The 16,512-nt window shown below is 50.1% G+C and overlaps 1 protein-coding gene across 1 annotated transcript in view; it reads right to left on the reverse strand.

Annotated features, from left to right (window-relative positions):
• Positions 1-1,560: 1,560 nt before the first annotated feature.
• DNAI1 (dynein axonemal intermediate chain 1) overlaps positions 1,561-16,512 on the reverse strand; it is a 263,518-nt gene continuing 248,566 nt past the window's right edge. The window contains exon 20 of the mRNA XM_074952263.1: positions 1,561-1,859. Coding sequence (XP_074808364.1) covers positions 1,755-1,859 — 105 coding nt within the window. The 3' untranslated portion in view covers positions 1,561-1,754. The remainder of the gene's footprint in view (positions 1,860-16,512) is intronic.

Consider the following 16,512-nt stretch of genomic DNA (forward strand, 5'->3'; position numbering starts at 1 on the left):
GAATTTTTTCTAGCCCTTGAATCATTTTATGGCCCTTTTTTATTCTTTATTGAGCTGGTGCTGGGCTAGGACCGTACCAGCCACATCAGAGGCCGTGTCTGCTCCTCCCCCTCTCTGCTCCCTCTCTCCCCCAGTTCGTAGCAGGATGTTTAGGAAAGAGCTGGGCTCCAAGCCCGGGTGTCTGCCCCTTTCCAGGAAGAGACCAGCACTTAGTGAAGCAAGCACAGCTCTTTGTTGGTTCCATAGACCCACCCCCCAGCCTCGCCCCATGACATTACTCCATGAGGCACATGTCCAGGTGTAACACCGACAGGCCCTGGTTGTCGTCAGGTGGGATCGAACCTGGGACCTCTGGAGTTTAGTGCATGAGCCTCTACTGCATGAGCTAAAAGCCATATGGGTGTTAGCTAAGGCTGTAGAGCAGACTCATTAATCTCTCTCTCTAAGTGGTCTCGGTGCCACTAGATGGGACAGAACACCACACCCAGGAGGTGTGTGGGTTACACGGGCATCTGGGGATTTGTTCCTTCTTTCCCCAGCCCCTGGGGACACATCCGCACTGGGTATGTTCATTCTCCACTCGTGGAAGCTCTTAGTGTAGAAAAGGAGCAGAAGCTTTTGTCGTGTGCAGTGATGGGGGATTATGGGGGTGTTTCCCAGTGTGGATGCCCCTATAGGGTACTACTACTCCCCTTTCTTCCACCAGCAGAGGCTGTGCTGCCCTCCAGCCTCCTCTCCACCGACGAAGAGCAAGCCCGTTACGTCCATCAGTTGGTCAGCCACACAGCGAGGCAGCCCCCTTTCTCTCCATGAACCCCAGGGCTGAGATACTCCCTAGCTTGTGCAGCCAGCACCTCCCTCCCCATGAATTCCAAGCCCTTCACCTTGCCGGCTGAGAATGATATGCTGGAGGCTAGGCAGCCAACACCTCCCAGCCAGCCCCAACCTGTCACCGGACACCCAGAGGGTCCAACCCTCCTTCCCACCCGCCCAGAAGCAGCTACAGAGCAGTTTCCTCTTTAGCACACGAGGCCGAGGATTGCAAAAGCCGTGCGGAATCAGGCATGGATGGAAGGAACGGCAGGTGGCCCTTGCTCCCTGTACCGCTTCCCTGACTGGAGACAGATGCCATCGCCCACCAGGTCTGTACCAGTGCATGCGGAAGATGGTGGCGTTTCTGCCAGTGAGGAAGGGCGTGTGCAGGACAGGGGGTGGAGAAGGGGGGAGTGGCTGCACAATGCCGACCCCTTTGTTCTGGTACCCCAGACCCGATCTGGGAACACTGACTCCAGTGGGGGGCACCGCTCAGCAATGCAGCAGCCCACCAGGACACAGGTGTGCGATGGTGGCACAGCACTCAGGTCGGGGCCTGATCCTGCAGTCCCCAAGCAGACACAGCTCTTAGTGGAGTCACGGGGAACTTTGCCTAAGGACTGCAGGATGGGGCCTTGGCTGTGTGATACGCCATGGTCTCAGGGGGTGGCCATCTCCTCCCCTCAGCCTACAGGTAGGAAGAAGCCAGCGCAGCCCGAGTGACAGCTCTGCAGACTAACCTCCTTTCAACGCGTTTATTTGGATGCAGAAGCCAAGTGTTCCTGCTGCATATGAGACAGGAGGCTCAGAGGGATGCTACTTGCACGGTAAACAGGAGCCTGTCAAAGGAGAACCTGTTTGCAGAGCCTGGTGCTTCCTGGCACGTGGACGGAGAGGAGCCAATGTGCAGCTGGGAGTGGGCTGGGCTTCCTTCCTCTCTCTCACTTCGCGGGCTTGTTGGCCGGTTCCCTCACCAGGTTTAGCAGCTTGTCCAGCTTTGCGATCTCCACCTCAGGGCCCTTCTGAATCTCTTGGCCTTTCTTTTCCTAGAGAGAAAACAACAAGTCCCAGCTGTTAGTGGAAAGGACCCCACCGACTCACCCGGAGTAGGCTGGCCAGCGGGGCCAGTGAGGGAGCAGGGCCTCTTGGCCTTGCTGAGCCAGGAAGTTGATCGCAGAGAATGCGACAGCAGGAAGTCCATTGAGGCTGATCCCCCCTCCTTCATCCCCCACATCAAGCCCAAACAGCCAGGCTTTGGGTGGGTGGGGCCCTGCAGGGCTAAGTGGGGGTGCTGAATCAGGCTATGCAGTAGGGTTATTGCATTCTCACCCACTGCTTAGCTAGTGCGTGGGGAGTAAGCCAAGGACAGTAAATCCAGTGGCCCCAACCTGCCTCTCCCGGGGCCCTGCCACCAAATCCATCTCTGTGGCTGCACACAGTGACATGGGCGACAAATGCAGTCTGCACAGCCCATCTCCCTGGTGCTCTCCGTCCAGGGATGCGAAGGGTGCGTCCGGCAGACAGAACCGGGCAATGGCTGGCTATTCCTATGGCACATTCCACCCCAATGGCTCCAAGAGCCACCTTCCAAAACTACACCCGGGGACTCGCTTCCCCAGCTGGGACGTGCAGCTCACCTGAGTGCCACACAACAGTTTAGGGAAGGAAGTCAAAAAATAGCGCATCAAACTAGCAATGGGGGAAGGGGGATAGGTGGGAGACAGGTTGGGGAAGGGGGCATTGTTCAACCAAGTGCGAGCACCGGGCTGGGATCATGGCTAACGTTTTGCAGCCACACAGACCCCTTGTTTCCTTCGCCCATTCCCACCTATGTGCCTCCTTCCGCACCACCTACTAGTGTAGGTAAGGACTACCTTCCCAGTCGCCTTCCTCATTCGAAACCCTCCGGCGCACTGCCGCCATGTTGCCGACGAGCCACAAGTGATCATACACACTCATTAAAGACCGTTAGACTGAAACACATGTCCCTTGTCAAAATTGAGTGACCAGGTGAGCTTATTATTAGCCTCTTGTCTTAACCCTACTCCTCCCCAGCTTATGTATATTGACCTCACTAGCGGTGTCAGGTCTAAAATCTATATTTGATTCTCTGCAAGGCAGAGTCTGTGTATGTGGAACGTGCCAGGCAAACTTTTGGACGCTAAAAATTATTAATAACTATTCTCTTGCAAGACGCGCCTTGGAATCTTTACCCGTTGGGATGTCAGCTCATCTGAAAGACGATACCTCCCCCACACAGCGCCCCTGAGCCCCACGCCGCCGGGGTGTTGTTCACGGCTAATGCACCAAAGCAACTTCCTGCGATCGGGATTTCCTTGCGGGTCTCCCTTCCAGCTACCAACCAATACACCCGAACACTGCTTAGCATAAGAGATCGATGGGGCGTGCAGCATGCGGGGGCTGGAGCTGCATGACAAAACTTGGCTCTACGCTGGGGCTGGCTCCTTTGGACCTCCTAGCTCAGCAGTGATGGTTCGTTTCACCAGCCAGCTCACTGCTGGCCCAGCAGGGATAAACAATACCCAGGCACTCTCTCCCATGCACGGTTCCAAGGACAGTGGTGGTAGCATGTGCTCTGTCTAATGGAGTCTAAGAAAAGGTGCCCCCCTGCACCAAGTGCCGGAGCTGTCACAGTCTTCTCGAGTCTAGACACAGCGGCAATTAGGAAGGAGCAGGAGCCAGCTGCCAGCTCTTCTCTCCTGTTAAAAATAAAACGCTCAGACAGGGCCGTTTGCCAGTTCAAAGCAAGTTAACATCAGTGGGAAGAAAAGGGAGCAATTACCTTTTAAAAACGGCTCTATTTGCCTGCACGTCATACACTGACGAGAGCATGGCTGACCCAGGGAAACGACACGTGATGAGCCTAGCGCCGTCCTCTTCCATAATCCTCCCGCCCAATTGGATGTCACAGATTTCAGCTGACTCACGGAGCAAATTTACTCTGTGGCATGGATTACACACTGTCAGGAGTGATTCCCCAGAACAGCAATTTAACGGGCGCCTGGGATGTAATTTTAGCAAACAAGCAGATGCCTCTGTCATTTCCCCGGTTTTGACAAAAAGATAAACGTCGGGAGAGGGAGGGTGGCAGAGGAGGAGAGATGGCTCAGCACTAAATGTCAAACTCTATTATCTCTTTTTTGTGTGTGAGGAATAAATAAATTCCCCCGAGTGCAGATTTTGTTTGTATTGATGGGATTTTCTGTAGTTACTGCTAGATTAGACTCCAAAGACGCCTGCATGCTGCCTCAGGATTAAGTGTCAGTGGCGGCGTGTACTGAACGGAGAATAACCCACAGACAGAGAGTACAGGGGAAATACCATCACAGCCTCCCATCCAGGTTGCTCGCATTATTTACTACATTTTCCACTGAATGCATCCGATGAAGTGAGCTGTAGCTCACGAAAGCTTATGCTCTAATAAATTGCTTAGTCTCTAAGGTGCCACAAGTCCTCCTTTTATTATTTACATTGGTGTGGTCAGATGTAGTATGGCTAAGGCATGGTCTATACCATTAGGAGACACTGAGATGTTTCCACCTCAACAGCCAGCCATGTACTAACGAGATGCAGATATTCATATAGTTCTCATCTGAGACAGATAACACCTTTGCCCGGCTAGCTCACCTTGCAGAAGAAGTAAGCAGCTGCGTGACCAGCAGCTGGCTCAAACTCAACACGAGTTGCAGGACTGAGATGAAAAGGTTGCAGAATCCAGGATGGCTCCGTGTTTTGGTGACATCCATGCACTGATTGTCAGAGTCGCACTGGACGCTGTGCTACACCTGGCTACCCAAGCTGCTGCAGTAGCCAGAAATACCTTTTTCCACCTGCAGCTGCCAAGAACCCTGCCCCCTCTTTCCTACCCATAAAGATCACACCCTTTTTACTGCAAATCTTGAGTAATGTTGTGCCCTCCACTAATGGTGGCAGACAGAGAAAATGCAGCCGGTCAAGAACAACCAGGTCAAGCAGAACAGGTAGGCGTGAAAGCAGTACACCATTCCCCACACTGGCTCCTCATTCCATGCCAGATACAGTTCATGGTTCTGGTCCCCATCTTCAAAGCTGTCAGTGAGCTAGGGCCCAATTACACGTTAGGCCATCTCACTCTCTCCATCAGCCCCAGAACACTGATCACACAGGAACAATGCAGCTGTTGGTACCCAGAACAAAGCTCGATGGAGCTGAGGACAAGCTATTATTGGGGAAGAGAACCCAGCTATAGAACTGTACTGAGCCTTGGTCCTAGGACAGATGCATGCCGTCCAGTACCCTATTTCAAGGCTCTGGCTGACCACCTGAGTCAGGTGACCAAGGATCACGTGACAGCTCAGAGGCAGCGTTTCCTGTAAGAGGGAGCCTGCTCAGTGAGAGACCCAAAGTCAGGGCCAGGTGGAAGGTTGGATAGGACACAGCTGCGGGGAATAGGGGTGCAAACCTCAACTGAGAAAGGCCAGGCAGCAGGTCCTGGGTTTCAGGACGGAACTACAGAGTGTGTGAAAATTTGGGTTCAGTTGACACTGTAGTGTTTCTCAAATACAAAAGACCCAGGAGACAGAAACTGAAATTCCGCTTTCAGGCCATGCTGGCTGGTGCACCAGCCCACGGGTCACACGCACCATTAGACTCAAGAGATCCATTAGGCCGCAAGGCAAGAGGCATCTGTTTGCACCTGCTGTCGCTCAGTAGAGGTGGCAGCCGTAGCCACAAAAGTCCAGGCCTGATCACCATTGTGTCACTGCAGTTTTATGTTTCCATAACGCCACTGATTCCAACAGCGATAGACCAAGATGGAGATGGAGAAATGTAGTGGTGAATCAGGCCCTGCGACTACAGTCCCCACTCTGAAGATGGGACAGTGAACACAGACCTAACTAGGCCCACAATGAAGCTTACCATCTCCTGTCCTGGGTGCCTAGACGTTACAACGATTGGTGGAAGTTAGCTTATGATGGGAGCAGCCACAATGTGTTATCTTTGTCAAGATGGGCTTTATGACCTGTTTATTAAGGGCAGCAAGTCCCAGCGTCAAGAATGATTCTACAGCAAATGTCGGCAAAGTACCAGGGACTTCCCTCCCTCTGGCTCCCATGACTGCCTCTGGGTTGTTAGCTAGTGGTGGGGGGGTATGGCCAGGGAACGCATGCATGGAAAAGACAGAGCTCATCTGCCGTAGTGTCCACATGGGGGGTAAGGCATGAAGACCACTCCTGCTCTGCTCTTCTGAGGTCTTTCCATAGGGAAGGATTCTTTCCCTCCTTCTCTGGAAAAACTGCCTAGGGAATAGCCCAGCGTCATGGCACATGGCACTTCGTTAATAGCAGTATTGGGCCTATAACACATAGCTGAACTAATCTGATTCCGTCTAGATGGCAGTGGCATGCATGCACATGCCCATGCTTTAATCAGCTCAGCAGTGCTGGATGTGAGAGCCGCAGGAAGGGACATCATCCTATGGGGCAAACTGAGAAAGGAAATTGACCTTTCCTAGCAATGGCAGGCGAGATCTAAGCTGGCAATGCAGGTGTTTGTTTCCCTTCTGTGCTCAGAGGTGATAAGTGAGTGTGTTGCTGAAGCTGAGCTCAGGTGGAGGTTCAGCTTTCACAGCCTGACGCCTGACACTAGCACGGGGCAAACCGTGACGCATTCTGAGACTCACGGCAAAGATCCCCGCTCCCTCCTCATTACGCAAGGGCCAAGGCTGCTGCTGCTCAGGCCGCATGGACAGGTCCCCTTGCCTACACCTTCATCGCTCCAAAATGCAAACAGAGGGGAACTGATGACTGGTCATTACAGCTCTCTGCAGCCACTACAGCAAACCCAAGGGTGGGCACCTCAGGGGTTTCCTCAGTATGAGAAGTGACAGCTCCCCCATAACAGAGAAGGAATGAAACTCTCCAACAGGTCTTTTTTGGAGGGGGGCAAGTCAGAGCATCCCGTTATTTGTCCTTCCAAATCTGCTCCTCTGTGAACTGCACAAACAGCTGGCAGATCACGGGGGCAGTGTCACAGGTCTTCAGTGCTGAGGTTTATAAATGACAGCCATTCATTCTGTGATGTGGAACGGCTAGTTCCGTAGGAGATGGCGGCCAGCTGGCTGGGAAGCATGGATAAGGGAGAAGGGAAGCTGATGTCAGGAGAGCACGTTCAGGGGAGCGGGGATAAGGAGCAGAACAGATCCGATGGGGCCATGAAATGAAGAGCAAAAGGAGACAGTGCATTCAGCTTCCTTCCAATGGACACAGCAATCGATGCACTAAAACCGGATAAGAATACCTGTAATCCACATACCTCCTGGGCGTGGTGCTCTGTCCATTTAGTGGCATCGAGACCACTGAGAGAGAGATGAATGAGTCTGCTCTACACGCAGTTGGCTTTCAGCTCATGCAGTAGAAGCTCACGCACTAAGCTCCAGAGGCCCCAGGTTCAATCCCGCCTGCCAAAAATAGTGGTGGTCGGGGGGGTCTGTCGGTGTTACATAGCCAGCTGGGGAAAGGCTCCTTGGCCAGGAGAAGTGCAGCCTGGGCAATGGTCAGGTTTTCTGTCTGGGGAGGCTGGGGGCAGCACAGACATCCTGAGCGGTGTCAATCAGAAATGAAGCTAGCAACAGGGGCAGAGTGGGAGACCTGGGCTGCTGCAGTCTCCCGAGTAGGGTCTGACCGGAGCGATTGAGCACAGCCGCCGGGCAGAGGGGCCGAGGATGAGCCTAGCTGATTCAGCCCCACAATAACGGCTTGGGAGGAGTGCCCTGTCTGTGTTTGAATACCTGGTCAGTTTAGTGCACTGTGGTTACTGTGAAGGGGAGAGACTGGGTCTGGGCTTTCCAGAGACCGTTAGGAAATTGCACACACAAATGCGGTAACTGCGCACAGCTGCAGCCATGCAATTGCACAGACATTTTCTCACACACACCAAGACCTCTAGCAACTGCACATTTCACCTGAAATGTTTCACCGCATGTTTTGATTTGTAGCAGTGTCTAGCCAAAAACGTCCCCTTCTCTCACTGATTTGCAACCTGGGTGCTATCCTCCACCCCAGAAATGGCTGCATTTCCGTGATGAGGTGACTGCTCTACACACAGGATCAGATACTTGGCTGCAGCTGAGGAGCGCACATGGCTATGTGGGGGGGAGGGGGTGCCAAGGTGGTGTAAAGCTCACCTCTGTTCTCCCTATCCTGCTGCCACGGTGGGAAGTATAAGTTAGAGAAGCCCTCAGACTGCTCTAATTTATGCTGCCTACTAACAGCACCAAGGGGCTGAAACCACAGCTCAGGACTGGTGCACTGTAGAGGCATTCAACCACACCACCTTCCTCTGGCCACACCTCCTGCGGGAGCTGAAGATGCTAATTGGAGTCTCTACGCTAACTCTCCTTTCCTGGAAGACCTCCCTTGCACTGGGGTGATTCCCCCCAGGGCCAACTACACGAGCTCTCCAGTAGTACAAAGGGACTGCACTGGAAAGCGCAAAATGCTTTGGGGTCCTTTGCCCTGAGTGCCATGGAGAACAAACCAATGAGTGCCATGGAGAACAAATTAAAACAACCGGAACAGGTGCTGAGGAGGAGAGTTTTTGAAAAGCAATACTCAATCTTGGGGAAGGAATGCTTGGCTTGTGAAATTCTTGGTGTTCTAGCTTAATCTGATAACAGACGGAGCTGGATCTGAGCTGAATGGGAATGAACTGAATTTTCTTCACTCCGAGGAGGGATGTCTTACTTCTGCAGAATTCCTTCTAGCTGGCCCAGTTCTCAAGCCTGTGCATCGTATCACGCTCCCCCTGCCCACCCAAGAGCCAAATGGGCGTTTCCCCTAGTTACTAAGGGACATATCTTTAAAGGTCTATAGGAGTTAGGCACCTAAATACCTTTACAGATCTGGCCCTAATTCCTTTCCCATTGCACACAAGCACTGATTCTCTGATATGCACCGTAGGAATGCACATCTCAAACTGGGAAGCTGTCCTGTGCCTTATTGACACAAAGAGGGAGCAGATTCTAAAGCCCCTCCACAAATGACATTCAACCCTGTGCTGGGCGCCAGCAAAAGGCCAATGCACCACTGCAATACTTTGTCCAGGTCTGGTGCAATTTCAGAAAGGATGATGAAAACTTGCAGAGGGTGCAGAGAAGAGCCACAAAAGCAATTTATGGGCTGGAGAAAAGGCCTTACATTGAGAGACCTAAAGAGCTCAATCTGTTTATTTGATCAGAAAGAAGATTGAGAGGTGCCTTGATTACAGCGTGTATGTACCTTCAGGAGGAGAGAATGTCAGGCAATAAATGACTCTTCAGTCTTGTGAAGAAAGGAATAACAAGAACCAGTGGCTGGATGCTGAAGCCAGACAAATTCCAACAGGAAATAAAGCACAATTTTTTAACAGTGAAGGTGACTATTGGAGCATACTCCTAAGGGAAGTGGCAGAGTCTCTGTCTCCTGAAGTCTTCAGATCTAGCTGGATGCATTTCTAGAAGATGCGTTCACCAAAAACAAATAATTGGGCTCAATACAGGGGTAACTGGGCAAAATTCGCTGGCCTATGATATACAGGAAGTCAGAATAGATGGTCTAATGGTTCCCTCTGGCTTTACACTCTATGAATCACTGAAGTCTCATTTAAACCCTGGGCAGAGCTCTGGCCAACTTCAATGGGAGTTCCTCACATGGAGAAGCTGGAGTATCGTGTCCAAGACGCGCAGCAGTCACCACCATCCCAGCAAATAATCCAGTGAAACAGACTGAGTACGGGGCCGTCGGTCCCACAGAATGTAACCACGTCCGGGATGACTCCTGAGAGGTGCTGGTGCATCTGCAACACGCACTGACTCCGTTCAGATGCTCAGCACCTGTCAGAATTTGACCCTTTGTAATCAGGTTGACTCTGCACAGTCTGTGACCATACGCACATCGCTAAAACATCACCCCCAATCCCGTGTACATGGACAGGGTTGCAACATGCTTGTCAGACTGGGTTTTAGCATGGTTCTGGATGTGGCACTGGGACACCCTGATCACCTCTGTGCAACTGGGTCAATCAGTCTTCCTGCATCCCATGCCTCTGTGTAGGCTGTCCTCACACAATTCATTGCACCACGCGAGAGACACCCACAGGCCACTCCATTGGCACCTGCAATTGAGGCAGCCCAGATTTTCCCAGAGTGCACTACACCAACTCAGCTGGGTCACGTGGTAGGGACAGGTCAATGCAGTGGACACAGAGTTGTGCTGGGAAAGGTGCTGCTGAGCGGCTCTACAGATGTAACGAGTGAGTCAGAGCTTGGTTACCTATAACATGGTTTCAGAGTAGCAGCCGTGTTAGTCTGTATTCGCAAAAAGAAAAAAGAAAAGGAGTACTTGTGGCACCTTAGCGACTAACCAATTTATAACATGGTTCTCGCTGTATGGTAGCTGAGTCCTAAGGCAAATCTCACTCAAGTATAAACCCTGTCCCTTAGTAAAGAATATAACAGTTAGAGGGTGGGAGATAGCCCCGGTGGGAAACCGGCAGGGGGAAAAATAATCACATCTTAGCTAGAGTTTTGAAAAAAATGGATGTTTGCAACTGATTGTTATCTGTGGTGAAGGCTGGTTTTTCACTAGTGAAAACTGCCATTGCTTTTCCAAGATGACCAGTAAAAGTACTTTAGACCAAAGATCTGTACACCTTGTAGGCCCAAGACAGAGGGAAAAATCCTTCTCTGGCAGAGACTCATGCCCACTTCTTGATCCCCTCTCGTCTGTTCTTTGGTCCCCATAGTGAGCTAATGGGTATTCCAGAATGGTGTTTGTCCCAGCGAGTTTACTGGTTGGGAAAATATTGTAGTGTAATGTATAACACAAATCTCAGCAGCACCCGTGAACTTTAGTAATTAAGTGCAGTGGGACATTTTTAAATAAAGTTCATTGGGGCTTCATGAATCACTAGTGGCTGCAATGCAGTACAAGGGCAATCTCTGTGTTTGAAAATGTCCTTTCCCACTTTCCCTTCTACACGCTAAGATCTTGTGGTATTTTCATTGTATTATTGACTTAATCCTGCATGATGCCAAGTGCTCTCATCACTGAGAGACTTCTCTAGGAATTCAGGGCACTCAGCACCTTGCAGATTTGGGCCCTAAGACTGTAAGCTCAAGGGAGGGACCTTAGCCCAGATCCTCAAAGGTATTTAGGTGCCTAACTACCTTTGAGGATCTGGCCCCTCGTCTGTATCCACTTGTAAAGTGCACTAGGGGCATTTTTATATCGGCAGGTCTGGATAACTTTCATCCAAGAGTTTAAAAGAGCTGGCTGAGAGCTCGCTGGCTTGTTAATGTTGATTTTCAATAAGTCTTGGAACACTGGGAAAGTTCTAGAAGAAAGCTCATGTTGTGCCAATATTTAAAAAAGGGAAAACAGGATGACCCAGATCATTATAGGCACATCAGTCTGATACTAATTCCAGGCAAGATAATGGAGCAGCTGATAATTAAAGAAGGATAATGTAACTAATGTCAATCAACATGTGTTTATGGAAAATAGATGCTGTGAAATTAACTTGATATCTTTTTTTTTTTTTTTGAGATTACAAGTTTGGCTGAAAAGGTAACAGTGTTGATGGAACTGACTCAGACTTTTCTAAGGCATTGAACTTGGTACCAAAGGACATTTTGATTAAAACACTAGAAAGATATAACATTAACATGGCACACTTTAAATTAATTAAAATCTGGCTAACTGAGGGGTCTCAATATATAATTATAAACGGGGAATCATCGTCAAATGGGTGTGTTTCTAGCGGAGTCCCGCAGGGATCAGTTCTTGGCCCTTCCCTATTTAAAATTTTTATTAATGACCTGGAAGAAAACATAAAATCATCACTGATAAAGTTTGCAGATGACACAAAAACTCTGGGAGTAGTAAATAATGAAGAGGGCAGGTCACTGAAACAGAACAATCTGGATCGCTTGCTAAGCAGGGCACAAGCAAACAATGTGCTCTTTAATATTACTACATGCAAATGTATACATCTAGGAACAAAGAATGTAGGTCATGGGGACGCTCTCCTGGGAAGCAGTGACTCTGGAAAAGATTTGGGGGTCACAGTGGATAAGCAGCTGAACATGAGTTCCCAGTGTGATGCAGTAGCCAAAAGGGCTAATGCGATGCTGGGATGCCTCAACAGGGGAATCTCGAGTAGGAGCAGAGAGGTGATTTTACCTCTGTAGTTGGCACTAGGGTGACCGCTGCTGGAATCCTGGGTCCAGTTCTGATGCCCACAATTCAGGAAGGATGTTGATAAATTGGAGAGGGATCAGAGAAGTGCCACGAGAATTATTAAAAGATTAGAATGATCTAATGAAAATCAAATGCAGATTGGAAATAAGGGGTACATTTTTAATGGTGAGAGTAATTAATCATTGGAACAACTTACCAAGAGTCGTGGTAGATTCTCTATTACTGACAATTTTTAAATCAAGATTGGATGTTTTTCTAAAAGCTCTGCTCTAGGGATTATTTTGGGAACGTTCTATGGCCTGTGTTATATGCAGGAGGTCAGATTACATTATGATAGTGGTCCCTTCTGGCCTTGGAGTCTGAATCTAGGGGTAGCATTTTCAATAGTGCCTAAATGATTAGGAAATTCAATCCCATTGAAAGCCAATCAGGACCAGGCTGACCTATATAAGAAGGGCTGCTGAGCAGAACAGAAGGAGTCTCTCCCTGGAGGCCAAGGGAGGAGGACTGGCTGCCCTGTAGGAGAGTTGAGAGAGACAGCACCACGGACAGAGCAGTGCTGGGCTACCTGAGGGCTACCAGACTGAGGCCCTGATACAAAGGAGGAGGTGCTAGGGCTGCGGGGAAGTGGCCTAGGGAAACAGATGGTGGAGTAGAAGGAGGGGTAGTATGTGGCTGCCCGCGATAGGGTCCCTGGGCCGGGACCTGGAGTTGCAGGCAGGCCTGGGTGCCCTCCCTTTATCTCCCCCCCGCCACCAAGGGGAGTGGCCAGTGCATGGACTGCAGTTTGCCACTGAGGTGAGTGGCTAGACCAGACACTGCAGTTTGCCACTGAGGCAAGTGGCTGGACTGAGGACTGTCGGGTTCCCCGGAAGGCGAAATGAGAGCTAATTCCCAGGTCAGCCAGCAGGAGGCGCCACGGTGGTGAGTCAAACCCCATCACAAAAGCCAAGGGGACTTTGTCTCCCTAAGTCATGTAGCTACTTTTGAAAATTTAGCTCTACATAAATAATACTTTTCTTCACTTCTGCAATTCAAGTCCTGTGTGTTTAGGTAACACAAACACTTCTATCTCTGGTTTATAGAACAGGATTTCTTGAAATGTCTGGAAGACTTCATCTCAGTGCAGGTTGTGGCTCAGATGCTGTCAGATCCGATGAATTTCAAACGCTGTGCATTTTTTCTTTAATTAGATGCTTCTATTCCTTCCCCAATGGTGCTATGCTGTTTGTGAGCAAGTTAGTCATGTAAAAAAAAATAATAATGAAATGCTGCTTAGATCCTGCACATATCTGGTCCAAGGAGCAACCACAAAGAAATTAACAAATGTGGGTAAGCCACAGCAGAGCAATCTCACAGATCTAATCCTCACTGGGCCAGCAAGAGTGCTTTCTCATTACAGCGGCAGAATGAAGCAGAATGTGCTAGTCTACATGGACAGAGGTGAACGGCACCAGCTGTTACTTTCTGGACAAGTGCTCTTGTAGTCCGTGCTGGCTGGAAATGGATCGTTTTAGCAAGAAAACAGGGAGTGGAGAGGAACCACCATTAAATATTCAGCTACTCTGTTCATAAAGCACCAACACTTTAACACTGTATAAAATGGTTCTCACTTCCATTAGCAGCCTCCTTCTAGCAGAATATGCCTTTAAAGTGAACCATAATAGGCCTTCCCTGGCAGAGAATTTGCCAATTTAGCATTATCCAGTGTCATCATGTGCTAATGCAATGGCATAATACTACTGTTAAGTTCATCCCCAGGTAGCTTTCCAGCGACCCAAGCCCAGGGCATGGGCGTATGAGTGGTGAGCTGGAGAGCTGAGCACATTGATAGCCCCAGAAGTTATGCACAGAAGTAACAAAAAGGGAACTAATAGAGAACCTCGCCTGGAGAAATCAAATGAAGAAGGGAAAGGAAAACCCCACCGAAGTGCATTCAAAACAGGGGAACAGACAGGAATAAAATGGCATGAGATGCTGCAAACTGTCAGAGGGGTGAAGCCACCATGAGGCCAGCTCCAGTGTGCAGGAGTGAAAGGCCGTACCTGCAGCCGAGCCCAAGCAGTTCTGCTGCGCAGAGCAGCTACTGCTTTTGGTGGTTTCTGGTTTGGGGACCCTAACTTGAGACACCATGCACCTGGTTTTCAGAGAGGCCGAGCACTCACTGCTCCCACTGACTTCAACTGCTCAGCACCTCTGAAAATCAGGCCCCGGGTGTCTCAAGTTGGGCACAGGAATTTAGAGGCCAGTTGGCCCCAAGTTTTGCACAGGGGTTCGCAGTCAGTTTGGGTGTGGGACAGCATCCTTCCTCCACTCTACACTCACTAGTACGGCCCATGGCCTACAGGCCCACTGGCTGCTCCTAGCCTCCTTTAGGCAGAGAGAGTGGCTTGGCCAATGGATCTACATACACAGGCTGCAGGAGGAGCCCCTGTACTGCACAGCTGTGTGTTGTGCAGGGCATGCAGATCTTACTAGCCTGACTGTCCCCTGTTCAGTGCAGTGCCTTCTGCTGGATGGCTGTGCCTGGGCTAGTGTGTGCGGGTGGGCATGGGGAGGGGCAGGACAGGGACCCTGCTCAGGAAATGTGAAATTTCAAATGAAAGATCCTCTTTGGCTGGTCCCTGATCTGCCATGATCATTTCAGAAAAGCAGCTGCTTTGCAGCAGGCCAGCTGAAGTGTCAATGCACCTCTGGTAACTGTGAAGTTTAACAAAGCAGCTCCTGAGCCTGGGGTTACAGCAGACTGCCATGGAGGCTTGCTGTGTCCCTGGGTCGCTCAGGAAAACTCAGCCAAATGAGTCGCGAATGGACTTTGTTAAAGCTTTGATGCAGCTGGCTGAGAGCCACTCTGCCTGCTCCTTGAATCCCGGCTTCATGGCAATCTGCTGCATCAGTGGATCACCCCGAAGTGTGTTCTCCTCATGACTGATTCACTAGGGGGGTCTGATGTGAAGTGCAAGAAGAAATGATCTATAAACAGGTAGAAGAAGCTTAATACCCTTTTACTCTCCTGCTGGGACAAAAATCAATTCTCCTCTAATTGAGATCTGCTTGTCTAAGGGCTCTGCAGGCAAAGAAGGGACTCGATCCGAGGTGTAAACATGGTTTCTTTCTCCCTTTGGCAAAGCAAAGGAAAAGGTGTCTGAGAAGGATGCTTACAATGGAAGTGGCATGTTACCCAATCTAAGGGTAAACTCAGAAGATCTGCCTGCCCAAATCCTTGTTCCAGTGAAGTCAATGGGAGTTCTGCCGTGGAATGGACTGCTGCTCCCCTTTCAAATATTTTCAGCATCACAGTGCAGAGGATTATTCATGTGTGCATGCGTCCACTCATGTATTCACTTGCATGTGCATACGTGCGTATACCTCCCCTTCCCAAGAGTGATGTGGTAGTGAAGAACAAGGTGCTCAGAATGAATCTGGAAGCAGACAGTCTGGAAGAAGACTTTGTACTGCACCATCTATTCAGGACACTCCCTACACTAACACAGGAACAAATCAAAATACCCTTTGAGCCCCGACCACGGTTATTCTATCTACTACCCAAGATCCATAAACCCGGAAACCCTGGACGCCCCATCATCTCAGGCATTGGCACTCTCACTGAAGGACTGTCTGGATATGTGGACTCTCTACTCAGACCCTACGCCACCAGCACTCCCAGCTATCTCCGTGACATCACTGACTTCCTGAGAAAACTACAATGCATTAGTGATCTTCCAGAAAACACCATCCAAGCCACCATGGATGTAGAGGCTCTCTACACAAACATCCCACACACAGATGGAATACAAGCTGTCAGGAACAGTATCCCTGATGATGCCACAGCACAACTGGTTGCTGAGCTCTATGACTTTATCCTCATGCACAATTATTTCAAATTTGGTGACAATGTATACCTCCAGACCAGTGGCACTGCTATGGGCACCCGCATGGCCCCACAATATGCCAACATTTTTATGGCTGACCTGGAACAACACTTCTTCAGCTCTCATCCACTCACGCCCCTTCTCTACCTACGCTACATTGATGACATCTTCATCCTCTGGACCCATGGGAAGGAAACCCTGGAAGAATTCCGCCATGATTTCAACAGCTTCCACCCCACCATCAACCTCAGCCTGGACCAATCTACACGGGAGGTCCACTTCCTAGACACCACGGTGCAAATAAGTGACGGTCATGTTAACCCCACCCTATACCGAAAACCCACCGACTGCTATGCCTACCTTCATGCCTCCAGCTTCCATCCCTGACACACCAAACGATCCATTGTCTACAGCCAAGCACTGAGGTACAACCGCATTTGTTCCAACCCCTCAGACAGAGACCGACACCTACAAGATCTTCACTAAGCATTTTCAAAACCACGATACCCGCAGGAGGAAATAAGGAAACAGATCAACAGAGCCAGACGTGTACCCAGAAGCCTCCTGCTGCGAGACAAGCCCAAGAA

Source organism: Natator depressus, chromosome 5, assembly GCF_965152275.1.
Source record: "Natator depressus isolate rNatDep1 chromosome 5, rNatDep2.hap1, whole genome shotgun sequence".
Lineage (NCBI taxonomy): Eukaryota > Metazoa > Chordata > Testudines > Cheloniidae > Natator > Natator depressus.